The sequence below is a fragment of the Drepanopeziza brunnea genome, assembly GCF_022702325.1.
Source record: "Drepanopeziza brunnea f. sp. 'multigermtubi' strain 214-2 chromosome Unknown ctg2, whole genome shotgun sequence".
NCBI classification, from domain to species: Eukaryota; Fungi; Ascomycota; class Leotiomycetes; order Helotiales; family Drepanopezizaceae; genus Drepanopeziza; species Drepanopeziza brunnea.
The window spans coordinates 1,618,638-1,631,425 of record NW_027094065.1 but is presented as its reverse complement, the minus strand read 5'-3'; the positions used below and the strand labels follow the sequence as shown (position 1 = coordinate 1,631,425).

The 12,788-nt window shown below is 53.3% G+C and overlaps 4 protein-coding genes across 5 annotated transcripts; 1 reads left to right on the top strand and 3 right to left on the bottom strand.

The window, feature by feature from the left end:
- Positions 1–1,340: 1,340 nt before the first annotated feature.
- L3040_001615 (uncharacterized protein) lies at positions 1,341–2,272 on the top strand (the record flags this gene model as incomplete). The annotated part of the gene is made up of 5 exons (XM_007294290.2): positions 1,341–1,357; positions 1,466–1,507; positions 1,575–1,634; positions 1,691–1,748; positions 1,847–2,272. 5 exons carry the CDS (start codon positions 1,341–1,343, stop codon positions 2,270–2,272), a joined length of 603 nt encoding a protein of 200 aa, XP_007294352.2.
- A 195-nt stretch (positions 2,273–2,467) lies between these two features.
- On the bottom strand, positions 2,468–3,711 carry L3040_001614 (uncharacterized protein; the record flags this gene model as incomplete). Its single annotated transcript, XM_066156822.1, has 3 exons — positions 2,468–2,998; positions 3,115–3,338; positions 3,444–3,711. The coding sequence occupies 3 exons, from the start codon at positions 3,709–3,711 to the stop codon at positions 2,468–2,470; spliced, it is 1,023 nt and encodes a 340-aa protein (XP_066012835.1).
- A 974-nt stretch (positions 3,712–4,685) lies between these two features.
- L3040_001613 (uncharacterized protein) lies at positions 4,686–8,028 on the bottom strand (the record flags this gene model as incomplete). Its single annotated transcript, XM_066156821.1, has 5 exons — positions 4,686–4,943; positions 5,075–5,398; positions 5,492–5,554; positions 5,625–6,047; positions 6,118–8,028. The coding sequence occupies 5 exons, from the start codon at positions 8,026–8,028 to the stop codon at positions 4,686–4,688; spliced, it is 2,979 nt and encodes a 992-aa protein (XP_066012834.1).
- Positions 8,029–10,404: 2,376 nt separating this feature from the next.
- Positions 10,405–11,645, bottom strand: L3040_001612 (uncharacterized protein; the record flags this gene model as incomplete). Of its 2 annotated transcripts, XM_066156820.1 has the most annotated exons (4): positions 10,405–10,493; positions 10,566–10,640; positions 10,704–10,714; positions 10,768–11,645. In XM_066156820.1, the coding sequence occupies 4 exons, from the start codon at positions 11,643–11,645 to the stop codon at positions 10,405–10,407; spliced, it is 1,053 nt and encodes a 350-aa protein (XP_066012833.1). The 2 variants fall into 2 exon arrangements, with proteins under 2 accessions (XP_066012833.1, XP_066012832.1); XM_066156819.1 differs by having other exon boundaries at positions 10,709–11,645.
- Between the last annotated feature and the right edge of the window lie 1,143 nt (positions 11,646–12,788).

Sequence of the window (12,788 nt, the reverse complement as noted above, 5' to 3'; positions counted from 1 at the left end):
CTCGGAGTGGGGCAGTGCGATTTACTTTACGAGACGCTCGGAAGGCTTGGTAACAGAAGTGCTGGGATGTGTGTGGTTCGTCCGTACAAGGACCTGAGACGATATTTCTTCTGGGGGGGTTCTTGTGAGTCAAGTGGTAACGGTCCAGACGCGGCGGTCGCTGGTGATGATGTTGTGAAGCGAGGGAGGATTGATATCGCGATCGGATCGATGCTGGCCGGCAGCTACCTAAGGTATGGAGGGATGGAAAGATGGAAGGATGAAAGGATGGTCGGACGGAATGAGATTGATGCAAAGGACAGTGATAGACAAGTATCAACCGCGCGACGTTGTCAAGAGAGGAGAGAACAATGAATGGAGAGAGAGAGAATCGCGAATCGCGAATCTCGAGATCCAAGCGGTGCGGTAGTAAAGGTAAGAGGTGAGAGGTGAACAGCACCAACCGACCACTGACTGAGCGCGTGACTTGCGGAGATCACGGGACGCCGTCTAGATCCGGGATGTACGTCTGGAGGATAGATAATGAAAGTCAATCGCATCATCTTATCATCTCATTATCAACTCATAACAAACCCGACTCTTCTTTTTTCGTCTGCACTTGCCTTGTTCTGAGCTATGCGTACAGACAGTCACCGTCCTCGGACGCATTCGCCAACACAGGCACTTTAGATAACTTCGAACGTGTGAAACAAAGTGCAAGGGACATCAGAACTCCGTCCGTCCAAAGAGGAAATGCACCAAGAGCAGCTATCGATGCTTGATATGGGATGACAGGCCTAATGCTCTTCTTTCAGATAGGTATCCCGTTAGTCAGGTCTTGACTTGTAAACTAGGGCCGCCTGCGATCTAGTTTTGGCAGCGGGAAGGTTTCAGCCCAGGATGCACGGAAAAACGGACTTCTAAGTCTAAATAAGTACCAGCATGCCGGTATAAATAAACTAAACCAACGCAAACACCCGCATCCAGATCTGGATACCGACATCTACAACTAGTAGATGCAAATGTCCGCGTGTGGCAGAGGCGCCGGGGGAGGTGTTTGTGCGTCAGGCCCGAGAATAGATTGCGTTTGTATACGGAACGCCTAATTCTCTCTATCAGTATTCTATAACTACTACTAAATTCTTCTTTTTTTTCCCCTTCAACTTCGTTTAAATGTCGGACCCCGTTTAGGCCCATAAATAGTAGAGCGGTGGTTTCTGAATGGCTCCAAGCCCTGTCAGCTCAATTGCACAGACTAAATACGGACCTAGAGATACTACGTTCTTTGCAAGGCTGGATTCTCATTAGCTGATTGTTATAAGCCCTGGTAAGATCTCTTGCAAAATTACCTTACCTTCAACATGTATTTATGGAGTGGGTAAGTTTTTCGCACCCGAGCAACGAGGCCGATCCCTGCGCGCAGCCTGCGGTTAAAACTATGTCCGGCCTAAACTAATCTACACGTGACCGTGCCGGGAATTGCGAGTTTGAGCCTCACAGGCAGAGCCTCACACGCAGAGCCTCACAGGTGAACGCATGATTCCGCCTCTCCTCTCAGCCCTTGAACCCCCCCGACTGACATCACATCATATCAGGATGGGTTCCGCATCTTCCAAACAAGCGGAGACGACTCCCAAGACCCAAGTATGGACCAGGTATGTCGTTCTCCCCTTCTACCGCCCACCAGACCGCTCACTGACGTACTGGCCAGCGAGACGCCCGTCCGCTTCTCCCAGGGACTGGTAGACTCCTTGCAATCGAGCTCGGAGGTACGTACGCCTCACTCCCTGATCTTTGTGTTGCTTTTTTTTTTTTTTTTTTCGGAGTCGCGGTTGCCAGAGGGTGCTGACGGACAAGCGCACCACAGTCTGATTCCACCCGCGCCAAAGCCCTCGAGCTGCACATCCAGTCGCGCGTCTCGGAGGAGCTCAAGAAGCTGCAAGACCGCGCCGCCAGGGACTTTGAGGAGCTCTCGGCCAAGATCTCCGCCGCCGAAGACGCCTCTACTACCAATCAGCAGTCCGCCGCCGCCGCCAATCTATCCGAGGGTGACCAGCTCCGGCAGCTCGGCCGGGAGGCGGTACAGAATGACGTCGCGGAGCTGAAGAGGAAGCTTGAGGGGAGGAAGAAGCTGGCTGATGTGGGCGAGGGGGTGGAGAAGGCGAAGAGCGAGGTCGTGAGGTGCTTGAGGGAGAATGATCGCCGGCCGCTGGATTGCTGGAAGGAGGTGGAGGGGTTTAGGAGGGAGGTGAAGCGCTTGGAGGATACGTGGGTGGAGAAGATTGTGCGATAGGCGACAAGAATGGATGAGGAGGGTCAGGGCTGAAGGGGTGTAGAATATCGGATTAGGAGACATTTGTCGGCATCAACGCGGATGTGTGGCGTGTATTATCCCCGGGAGGTGCAGTTAGATTGAACTGAGGGTTTCATGTTACAGGATGCGAGAGGCGAGAGGCGAAACATACGATACGGCTCAAAATTCAGAACGTCATGTATTACCATCTAGAATCCCAAGATCAAGCCCGTCTCCGGCCAACCCAGAATCTTTCTTCGCTTGCCCAGCTTTCCTCATCTCCTCAGCTCTTTCCAACCCCTCCTTCCGCTTCCTCTCTCTCCTCGCCCCAGCGTCCTCCCACTCCGCCCCATCCTGCCCCTTCCTCTTCTCCTCCCTACTACCGTCTCCTGACATCTCCTTCAGAAGGCTTCTAAACCGCTCAATCCTCTTCGCATTCTCCACAAACCTCTGGTTCGAAATCTCAAGCAGGGTCCGCAGCTGCCACTCCGGCACCATGCAGTACACCCTGCCCGCACTCTCAAAGCCCACGACCGATTCGAGAGCCAGGCCCATGGAGCGGATCCCGACCATCGGCGTCGGCGGCTCGGCGGCAGAAGAAGAAGAGGAAGAAGAAGAAGAAGAAGAAGTCAGATTCAAGGCGCCGCTTTCGCGGAAGCCGGCTTGCAGGGCGGCGGAGAGGACTGTCTGGGCGTGGGCGAGAGATGCAGTGAGGACATGGAGGATCTACCACCCAGTCAACACCAGTATCAACATGAAAATTAATATCAGAACAGAACCCTCGCGCCGCCATAGAAAGTGACACATGATGCATGAGGAATGATAAGGGGGGGGGGCTGCACCATAGGCTCGAACTTGAAATGCACCAGTCTCGTCTTCCCCGTCACGTTCCCCATCGCCCTCTGCAATGCCTCCTGCTCCTGCTCCTGTTCCTGTTCCTGACCCTCAGAGCGGAGACGCTGCATCCCCAGCCTCCGCGCCCACGTCTCCTCCCCAGCGCAGCCGGCAGCGACATCGACCGGGTCGTGGGAGACGAACAGCCAGCGCCCGCCAGCGCCCTTGCCGCCTACCCCGGCTGTTTTCTCTCTCACACCTTCACCCTCACCCTCTCCCTCACCCTCTCCCTCCTCATTCCCATTCCCATTCCTCCCCAAGCCATCACCATCATCACCTCCCGCCGCCACAGCTTTCCTCCTCCCCTCGAAAAACACACTGATCCGGCCCGCGCAGCTGCTCGTCGTCACGCACCCGGCCCGCGCGTTGACCTCGTCGATCAGCGGCCGGATCTGCTCGTCGACCGAGCCCTTGGGCGAGAGGTCGCCGCCGGGTGAGGGTGCCGTGAGCTGGGCGTGGATGAGGGCTTTTTTGGCGAGGAAGGAGGCTGGGAGGGGGAGGGTGGGAGGAGGGGCAGAGGGGGGGTTGGGGGTGGAGGGGGTCATGGGGGAGAGCATCAGGTTTCTTTTTTGGGGCGGGGGGGTTGGTGAGAGCGTGATTGTGGGAGTGAGAGTGAGAGTCGGATGTTGGGATGTTGGATGATGGATGATGATGGGGGTGGTGCTTGATATTAGATGGTGGTAGGGTTGTTTTTTAGTTGGTTTACTCACCTTACTTTCGGTAGGAGGACAGGACACGTGAGCGAGCGAGCGAGCGATCTACCTTACCCTAATTTCATGGTTCCTTTCTGTTCCTGCCCAAGTGAAAATCTCTCTCGGCGAAAGAGGTTCTCCACACGAAGTTCTGGTCTGGTTTGGTTTTGGTTTATAAGCCTTTTCATTTGTGTGCTTTTGCTAGCTAGCTACCTGCACGGTAAGTGTCCGTAAAGGACGACGTGACGACGTGGTTGTCATCATCCATCAATAATTGCAATTCTCATGATCAAAATGATCACATTCAGGAAACTCATAAGATATGTTTTGTTTTCTCCATCCCTCCATCCATTCATCCCAATCAATCAATCATTCAAGGAATCGATCAAAATCAAAATCGAACCCATCCATCCATTGATTGATCGATTGATCGATTGTGTAGGTGTGTGTGGAATTTTCCATCATGTCAAGTACGCCAAATCAAAAAAAGAAGCCGAGAAAAGCTGGGAGTTGAAGAGAGAATAGAGTAGTAGTGTGTGACACCATCATCATGTCTCTTCATCTTGTTTTCTCTCTTGTAGAATCTTTCGTCAGGAAATCGTTCAATTGGGGAAGGTGTAAAAAAGGGGGCAGAAAAGAAAAGGAATTGGGGTTTTTTTTGGTCATCTTCATCATCATCTTGATCTTCATCTTCTCTTTCTTCTTCGACACGTGAAATGAGACACTGGGGATGGTCATCATTGCCGTTTGTCGATGGAGTGGAGAGGAAAGAAGGGAAGGGAAGAGAAGAGAAAAGAAGAGAGAGGGAGACCTGGTCTGGAACCACCTCAGGCGGAAGGTCCAGCCATCAGGGCCGGGGTCAAGGCGCGACGCAAGACACTCTCGATGACTCCCCACTCGATCAGGGCGATCTGGGCCAGCGTCGAGTTGTTGAGGTCCTGCTTGGTGCGCGGCATGTCGGTCATCAGGCTGGTGATCTGGCCGAAGAGGTCGGGGTGGGCGGGGATGAAGCCGTTGGCGGCCTTTTGGGCGAGGGTCATCTCGGGCTTGTCGCCGATGGCCTCACGCATGAGGGCGGCGTAGTACTGGACCCGTGTTAGTTCTGTTTTTCCTCGTTTCTTCTCTCGGGTTGCGGCTTTCGGTCTTGGTTTCTGGAAAGAGGAGGAAGAAGGAGAAGAAGGAGAAGAAGAGGACGAAGACGGAAAAAAAAATTTACCATAATGAGATCCGTGGGAGCTCCAGGCTTGGGGCCGATGCACCAGAAGTCCTTCCAGTAGGGGGCGTACATAGGAACACCCATCTCGTGAGCGAGCTGGTCGTCAACACCACATACGAACGCAATGTCATCCTTCATGGCGGGGCTGAAGCCGGGGCACTTCAACCCAGCACGCCAGACGCGCTTGAGCAGCATCGGGGTCAGGTGGACAACATCAAACTGGTTGGCGATGCGGTCTTGAAGGAGGCCGATCAGTTGGAGGGTGGTCTGGAACAGCTGGCTGCGATCGTCAATGGTGATGTAGTCGACCATGTACCATGGATACTACCGGCGGTTAGCAGAATATCGGCAGTTACGGTATCTGGACATGATGGCGGATGGACTGGGACATGGACGTGGACTTGGACGTCGACGTACCTTGAGCAAGGTGCTGATGAGACACTCGAATGGACGCTGCGGGCAATCCTTGGAGAACGGCGACTGCTTCTTGTCAGTTTCTGCGCCGCGGGGGGTGGGCATCAGATCGGGGCGCGAGAAGAGAAGAACCTACTCGATGGGGCGTCTCAACATGCTTGATCAACATGACCAGCTCCTCCTTGCTGATGAAACCCTGGAAGCCGGAGTTGTAGGCGTCTCCAGGGACTCGGGGCTTGATGACGGGTCTCGATCCGTACCAGGTGACGTTCTTGGCCTTGGGGAACAGATCACACATGAGCTGCTCCTGGCTGGACAACTCAACATCGACATGGCGGTGACCAAGACGGCCTCCACGACCGCCGTTGCGGTTGCTCTCGAAGCGATTGATGGCGTTGACGGCCTCGCCCAAGGTGGTGAACTCAACGTAGCAGTCCAGGGTCTTGCTGGTGACGCGCTCCATGACGATGTGGACGGGCTCGTACTGTTGCTCACTGATGATGCGGGCGTTGCGGCCAAGGAAGGCGAGGACCTCAGCACGGTTCACGGAGTAGGGAATCTACCCGATCGACAAGTGTTAGCACCGCTCTCATGTTGGGTTAAGCAATCTGGATTGGCGGTAGACTTACGTTCTTGATCTTGATGACACCCCAGCGATCCTCTCTGGCGTTTCGGCAGTACTCGACGAACGGTAGGGTAGTAGGCTCAAGAGCGTCGCCCACAGCTGGCTTGCCAGAACTCCCCAGGGTGAGGCGTCTCAGATCGGCGCTCATGGTGGGTGGAGGAATCACCATCCCACCACCCCAGGAGTTGGCATGAGCAGGTGGACCGAACGGGTTGGTCTGCACCAATTGGAGAGCTGAGCTAGCACGGGGATCCACGAACGGATCACTGGTGTGATAAGCGCCATTGTCATTGTTGACGGGAGTCAAGGTCTGGGGATCGAGACCGCCAGCCTTGAACAGATCCATCATCTGGGGGGGAGTAGCCTTCAGCTTTGCACCGAGGGACTCGCCGTTGGGCTGAGGAGTGACATTCTCGAGCCAGCTCTCCATAATAGCCTGATCGGTGGTGCGAGCGATACTCTGGCCTCGTCTCGATCTGAGGGTGCGGATCTCGCCGTGGCGGTGATTGTCAGAGGTGATCTCATGGAGGCGACGAGGAGCTGGGGTTGGGCTGATCACAGAGTCACTACCTCCGGTTGAGTGGCTGATAGAGGAAGATTGCTCAGCATCGGATGAGCCGCGGGTCGAGAGTCTGCTGTTTGCTCGACTGCCCATATTCATCTCGGAAGAGGGGGTTCTCGATGGAATCTTGACAGCATGGTCATTCTGAACCTGGTTATTGGCAAACTCGGCGCGGTTTTTGAGGTTGTTTACTCGACTACCCGTATTCACCTCAGCAGAAGGGGTTCTCGATGGAATCTTGACAGCATGGTCGTTCTGAACCTGGTTTTTGGCAAACTCGGCGCGGTTGTTGAGGTTGTTTACTCGACTACCCATATTCACCTCAGCAGAGGGGGTTCTCGATGGAATCTTGACAGCATGGTCATTCTGAACCTGGTTATTGGCAAACTCGGCGCGGTTGTCGAAGTTGGCAGTGCGAATGGCGGCGGTTTGGGACAGTGGCTTGTATTCGGGGGCAGCAGCGTTGAACGTGGAGTTTCTGTAGACTGGTGCTCCGGCAGGCTTGCCACGGTTGGCGTTCGCAGGGTTGACCCAGTCTACAGCTCCAGGTTCTTGAACGGAATACTGGGCCATGGATGGAGGGTTGCCATAACCTTGAGATGCGTAGGTACCTCCAACTGGACCGTAGGTGTTGGGAGCATAGCTTCCGCCATTGGTATAACCTCCGCCATTGGTATAGCCTCCTCCGTAAGTAGCAGGTAGGTTTGGTTGAGGTTGGTATGCGCCAAATCGGTTCTCACCTTGTCCGTAATTGCCGAATGGGTCTGGGTTCGAGTTGCCATATGGGTTTGAGTTCAGGTTGCCATATGGGTTTGGGTTCAGGTTGCCAAACTGGTTTGGGTTCGAGCTGCCATAAGTGAAAGCATACTGACCAACGTTTGCGCCTTGAGCATTCACTTCTTGTCCGTAGGGGTTGGGAGCCTGGTAGGCAGAAGCGGAACCCATGTGAGCGGCGGTTTGGTACTGACCATAGCTGGGCGCACCGGAGTTGGTAGGAAGGACACCGTAAGCAGCATGAACATAACCGTTGTTAGGAGGGGCAAATGAGGCAGAGCCTGGGTTCAGCGATGTTGGCACCGGGGCTTGGAAGGGGTGGATGACCGGGACGGTCATGTCTGGCCCACCGAATGATGCTTGATATCCACCTGGCTGCTCTTGCGTACCGCCGTGCTGGAACTCTTGCTGTTGAGCGCCAAATGGCAGGTAGAATGGCATGGGGACTTGGGTCAAGATCGAATCGGTAGAGCTATTGCTACCGTTGCTCAGGGTGGATCCTTGCGATAGATATTGAGGGATGGGTGCGGGAGCACTGCCAGCGCTGCCCGAAGGCAAGGCGACCGTACGTCTCGACATCACCTTTGTGGTGACTCGAGATCGAGCCGGCTTGTGTGGGGATGTTTGTTTGAAGGTGTTGGAAGTGTTATTGAAGGCGAAGCAAAGATATCAAAGAGTAGGAATCCGTTGTTGCGGATGAGGGGTTGTAAGGTTGAGGAGAGAGAAGGAGATAACCTGGACGGTCCCAAGGTGAAATAGCTCCACAGGGACGCGCTAGTTGGCAAAGTATTGTTGTGGGGCTAGTCTCATTCGAAATCTCATGCGTGATCTTGGTCGTAACCTTCACAAATGTAAGCAGAAGCGAGTTTCTGAGGAGTATGAATAGTTGGGACGTTGAAGTTGCTTGGAGGAGAAGAACGGGAGAAGTCAATGGGGTCGACTATGCTGGTCGTCTTTTAGCGTCGATTAGCCGAGCCTGCTTTGTTTATTTTACCACGTGACTTCTACTTTTGTCGGATTGCAGTCACTAACTAGTTTTTGTTTCAGGTGCTGTCTACTCAATAAATAAAGTCCCACCTCCTTCTTGGTGCTTCTTGGTCTTCTTTCTGGGTGAATAAGCATGGCGTGGATTCTTCTTCTTCCTCTTCTTTTAAATACATAATCATGCCGGTCTCTCAGAGGAAATGGGAGAAATAAGAGGAGGGTGTACACAAAAAAAGACGCCACAAAAGAATTCAGGCCATCTCTTCCTCCTTCCTTTATGAGAGAAGAGGCCACTTATAGGACGCCATCAACCGCCGATATCGTGAGATTCTATTGTTGCCTTCAGCCTCAGCCTGTGACCAGCCCTCTGCAGCATCTGGGATTTCCCCCGCTGCACCATCCCCTCTCCCATAACTGATATAGCGTCGCCCAACATATCAAGATGCAAATAGATACATATCTATGGCAAATGCATGCGTTTGTCTCTCAGGTCCCCATTACGCCTGGGTGCCCTTGATAGACGTCGACGAATTCTTCGAAACCTCCCGCACGATATGGCCCTCCAACCTTCGCGAATGCAACGGAAGTGCCCCCCCCCCCAGTTTGGTCATAATATAGGATCAAGGAGTCAAAACTGAACAAGTCAAGTAAATCAGGGGAAGGGGAGACGAACGGAGAGAGAGACATCATGAGTTTGGGGGTTAGACGTCTATGTGAATCTTTCCGCGAATAAGACGCCCTAAATCCCTCGCAACCTGTCTGTCAATGATGACAAATTGTGTTGCTTTTCTCTCTCCAGAACTCGTCTGGATCACTAAACAGTGTCCTTCCTCCATCTTAAACTGTACGTCCCCTTTTTTGATTCGGGAAACGACGGTCGGTGCTTTGATACAGACATGGCCTTCGACAATCTTGGCAATTCCAGGCTTGGCGTATTCACCGAACTTCGCTGGCATTGGATCACTAGGTATTTCGCCTTTTTTACTCCGCCAGACGAATTCCTTCCAATCGCGCCCGTACCAGAGTTCAGCCCGCTGTGTAGAATCAAGAAAAGTCTGTGGAACCTGGATCTTCAATATCCACGGCTGAGCGCCGAGGACTCGGTAAAATCACATTGACTGCTGCTAGCTAGGGCCGTCATGTTCACCATGCCTTCTGAGTCTAGAAGACTAGAATCCCTAGGTATTTCTGCAGCGGATCTGCCTTTGTACAACATGATATGTCCGTCAAGCAAAGGTAGTGGAAGACGCGATAGCGACATACGGTGTAGCAGACAATCCTGTTTCTACCTCATCGGTAGTTTCTTTTCCAAGGGTGAGTTCAATGCCGCGAACCGGCGAAACCGATCTAGAAATCGTTCTCGAATGCGATGAAGTCTGCGTCTCCTCGGTAGCCGAGCCGATAAATTTCCAAGGCTTCTTTCTTCTCTATCTCTTCCTGCGTCAGAGGTATTTCGGGGATGGAGACCCGATTTGAGTAAGTCGATGTCGGAGGCCGCGATGAACTGGGGCTGCAGCAGCAAGTGCATCCATCATGTTGCAGAACAAGTTTCAATCTATTCTCCTGCAAGTATAAAGAGGTCTCGCAGCAGCAGCCGCTGCTTGGGATCCTAAAGAAGGAGAGGAGGACCTTTCGTGATGTGTCTATCTATCTCTCTGTCTGTATGGTTATATAGTTCCTAGAAGCTTATGCTGGACCTGAGCAAAAAAATGGGCGAATGCTCTCCAGAGAGATAGCTGCGAAAGAAGTACCTTCCCTACAAGAAAATGCTTTCACCATTCAGCCGCGCCTGATTGCATCGAGGCGAAAGTCATCTCTCTAGAAGAGCCGCGGTATGCAGGAAGATCACGGGGGCTTTTAGGAAAGAAAATTGGTTTTATTGTATTGCATTGTGTTAACAGTATTGTATCAAGCGTACGGGGGCATGATCGACTCGAGCCCTCGCCCTCGGGACAATCATCATTTTATTGATTACTCCGTAGGGGATCTTGAGGGTCGCCACTTTATTCTCAGCTCCACGTAAGTCTGCCGACTCCGCTCGGGAGCTCGAAAGCGAGATGCTGGGAAATTTTGGTCAGCTTACTATTTTCATCCATCTGTTGCCTGATCCATCTGTTGTCTCGGCTAGCTACCTTTCTTGGAAGAGCAAGAAAAGGTAAAGAGCGGCAGAGGAGTAGTTGCGCTGACAACCGAGTCATCTATCTTGTCTGGAATGAGTGGTGGTCAGATGAGCATGGAGACCATCCAAGACCTGTGGAATATGAGAGGACCTAACTGCTGGCTGAGTTGAACCCTTGCCAAGGGGCACCAACAACCTTCCCCGTGCCATCGAACCTCACCCCCTCGTCCCTCAGCAGCTTCCTCTTCTTGTCGTCGTGCAATCCCTCCGCGCCCTGCCGACCCCAACTCCCATGGAACCCGCCTAGACCACCACCGCTCGCCAGGACTCTGTGACAGGGTACTTCAGGTGCGAAGGGGTTGTTGCGGAGCGCGTTACCCACCGCTCGCGCGGAAGAAGACAGGTGTTTGGCCATTGCGCCGTAGGTGGTGTACCTTCCGCGCGGGACCTGGCATAGTGTCGTGAGCACCCTCTTTTGGAATTCTGTCTTCTGGGAGAGGGCGATTTTCTCCAGGTACGGCACGAGGTCCTCTCTCTTCTCGGTATCCATGTCCGTGAGCGTGGCCGTGTGGAGCACCGTCTCATGCGCATCTTTCAATTCTGCACTGGAACGTGCTGCTGTCCCCAAAACCTTTATCCTCTTCGCATCGTTGTCAGAGCTACAGCTCATGCTCTCGCCCAGATCCCCCAGCTTCCTCTTCCCAGCAGTACTGCCATCTGTGATCTTGACCCCCGCACCCGCCAGTACGTCCCCTCTCCTCCCCGCCTTCTGCTTCTTCCCCCTCGCCCTCAAACTCTCCCCATCCAGCGCCGCCAAGTCAGCCTCCCCCTCCAAGATCTGCCGTCCCAGATCAATGCTGCGCACCAGCTGCTCGCGCGACATGTTCTTGTATGCCGGGCTCTTGATCTTCGCCGTCCACGGCGTACCGACTCCGCCGACGACGTGATCGAGGATGATGCGCGCGAAACAGTGGTCCAGCTGGACGGGCCACTTGGGCTGCGAAGGGGCTTTGGCCTTGGCGGCCGAGGGGAGAGTCCGTTGGTACATCTGCTTCCAGTCCTCCTGGAGCTGCGAGACGGAGGGGAGGGGCATGGTTGCGACGCGGCGGATCTTGTGGTGGATGAGGCTATGCCTGTGTAGTATTCTAATACGAAGGCGAGGTAGGCGAGAGAGCGAGAGAGCGTTCATATGGGATGGGAAACGCGTTGAGTCAAACCAAACAAGATCGTGAGATGAGATGAGATGAAACTATATTTCAACCAACTCCTCCGTAGAAGCAGAAGAAAAGATCCCTCGGCAGCGACCCCACCTCCCCGGCCTAACCTCGGCACCCACCCCCATCTTTTTACTAAGTTTATATAACCACCTTCTTCCCAAACTTTCGGCTGTAACGGTCATCAAGGAGGGAGATATCAACGATCCCCAACTTCTCCACCCATCTCTCTGTCTAACGACAAAGCCATCAGCGGTGCCCAGTCCGAACATGGCGGTGACGTCCCACTCGTGCAGGTAACTCACGATCGCTGGTGGTGTCCTAAGCAATGGAGGAGACCGGTTCAGGGAGGTTTCACTCTGCAGATCGATCTCCACCGTGGTGTGGCGGTATTGGAATACACTTGCTGCGTGGTTTGGGTGGTGGGTTGGGGTTGAGCGTCGACCTATTTTTTTACATTTTTTTTCTTCTTTTTGGGGTGTTTTCTTTTTTTTTTTCTTTTTTTTTTTTTCGCTTGTTGTTTCGGGCAGTGGGCCGGAAAATTAATTAGCCGGCGGGTTAGCCGAGCTGGCCGGGCTGCCGGGCTGGCTCGGGGGAACACTCCCAGGGAAAATACATCGGGAACGGTGGAGGGGGTGGGTCCGTGGATCATTTTCTTGCGCCTTTCTTTCATCTCTAATACAGATAGAACCCCAAGATCACATTTTCCAGTCCACTGCATGCACTGCACTTCGTCGTCGTAACCAGCGCATGTGGGTTAGAGAAGGCAGAGCGGATTCCTGTTCACAGCAAACAAGCAAAGTCAATTAATTCACACACATCACGCATTTTCAAGCCCAAGAAGCCACGTAAAGAGATCGTTTCATTCAATCCAACAGTAATTCCAGAGAGCCAGCCGTGAGGCGAGAAGATATAGCTGCTGAAGCCTTTTTTTTTCCCCAATCATCTTTGAGAGTTTTCCTTTTCGGTCCTCCCACCCATATTATAGATCGAAGCCTTTCCTTCCTCCTCAGATCATCATC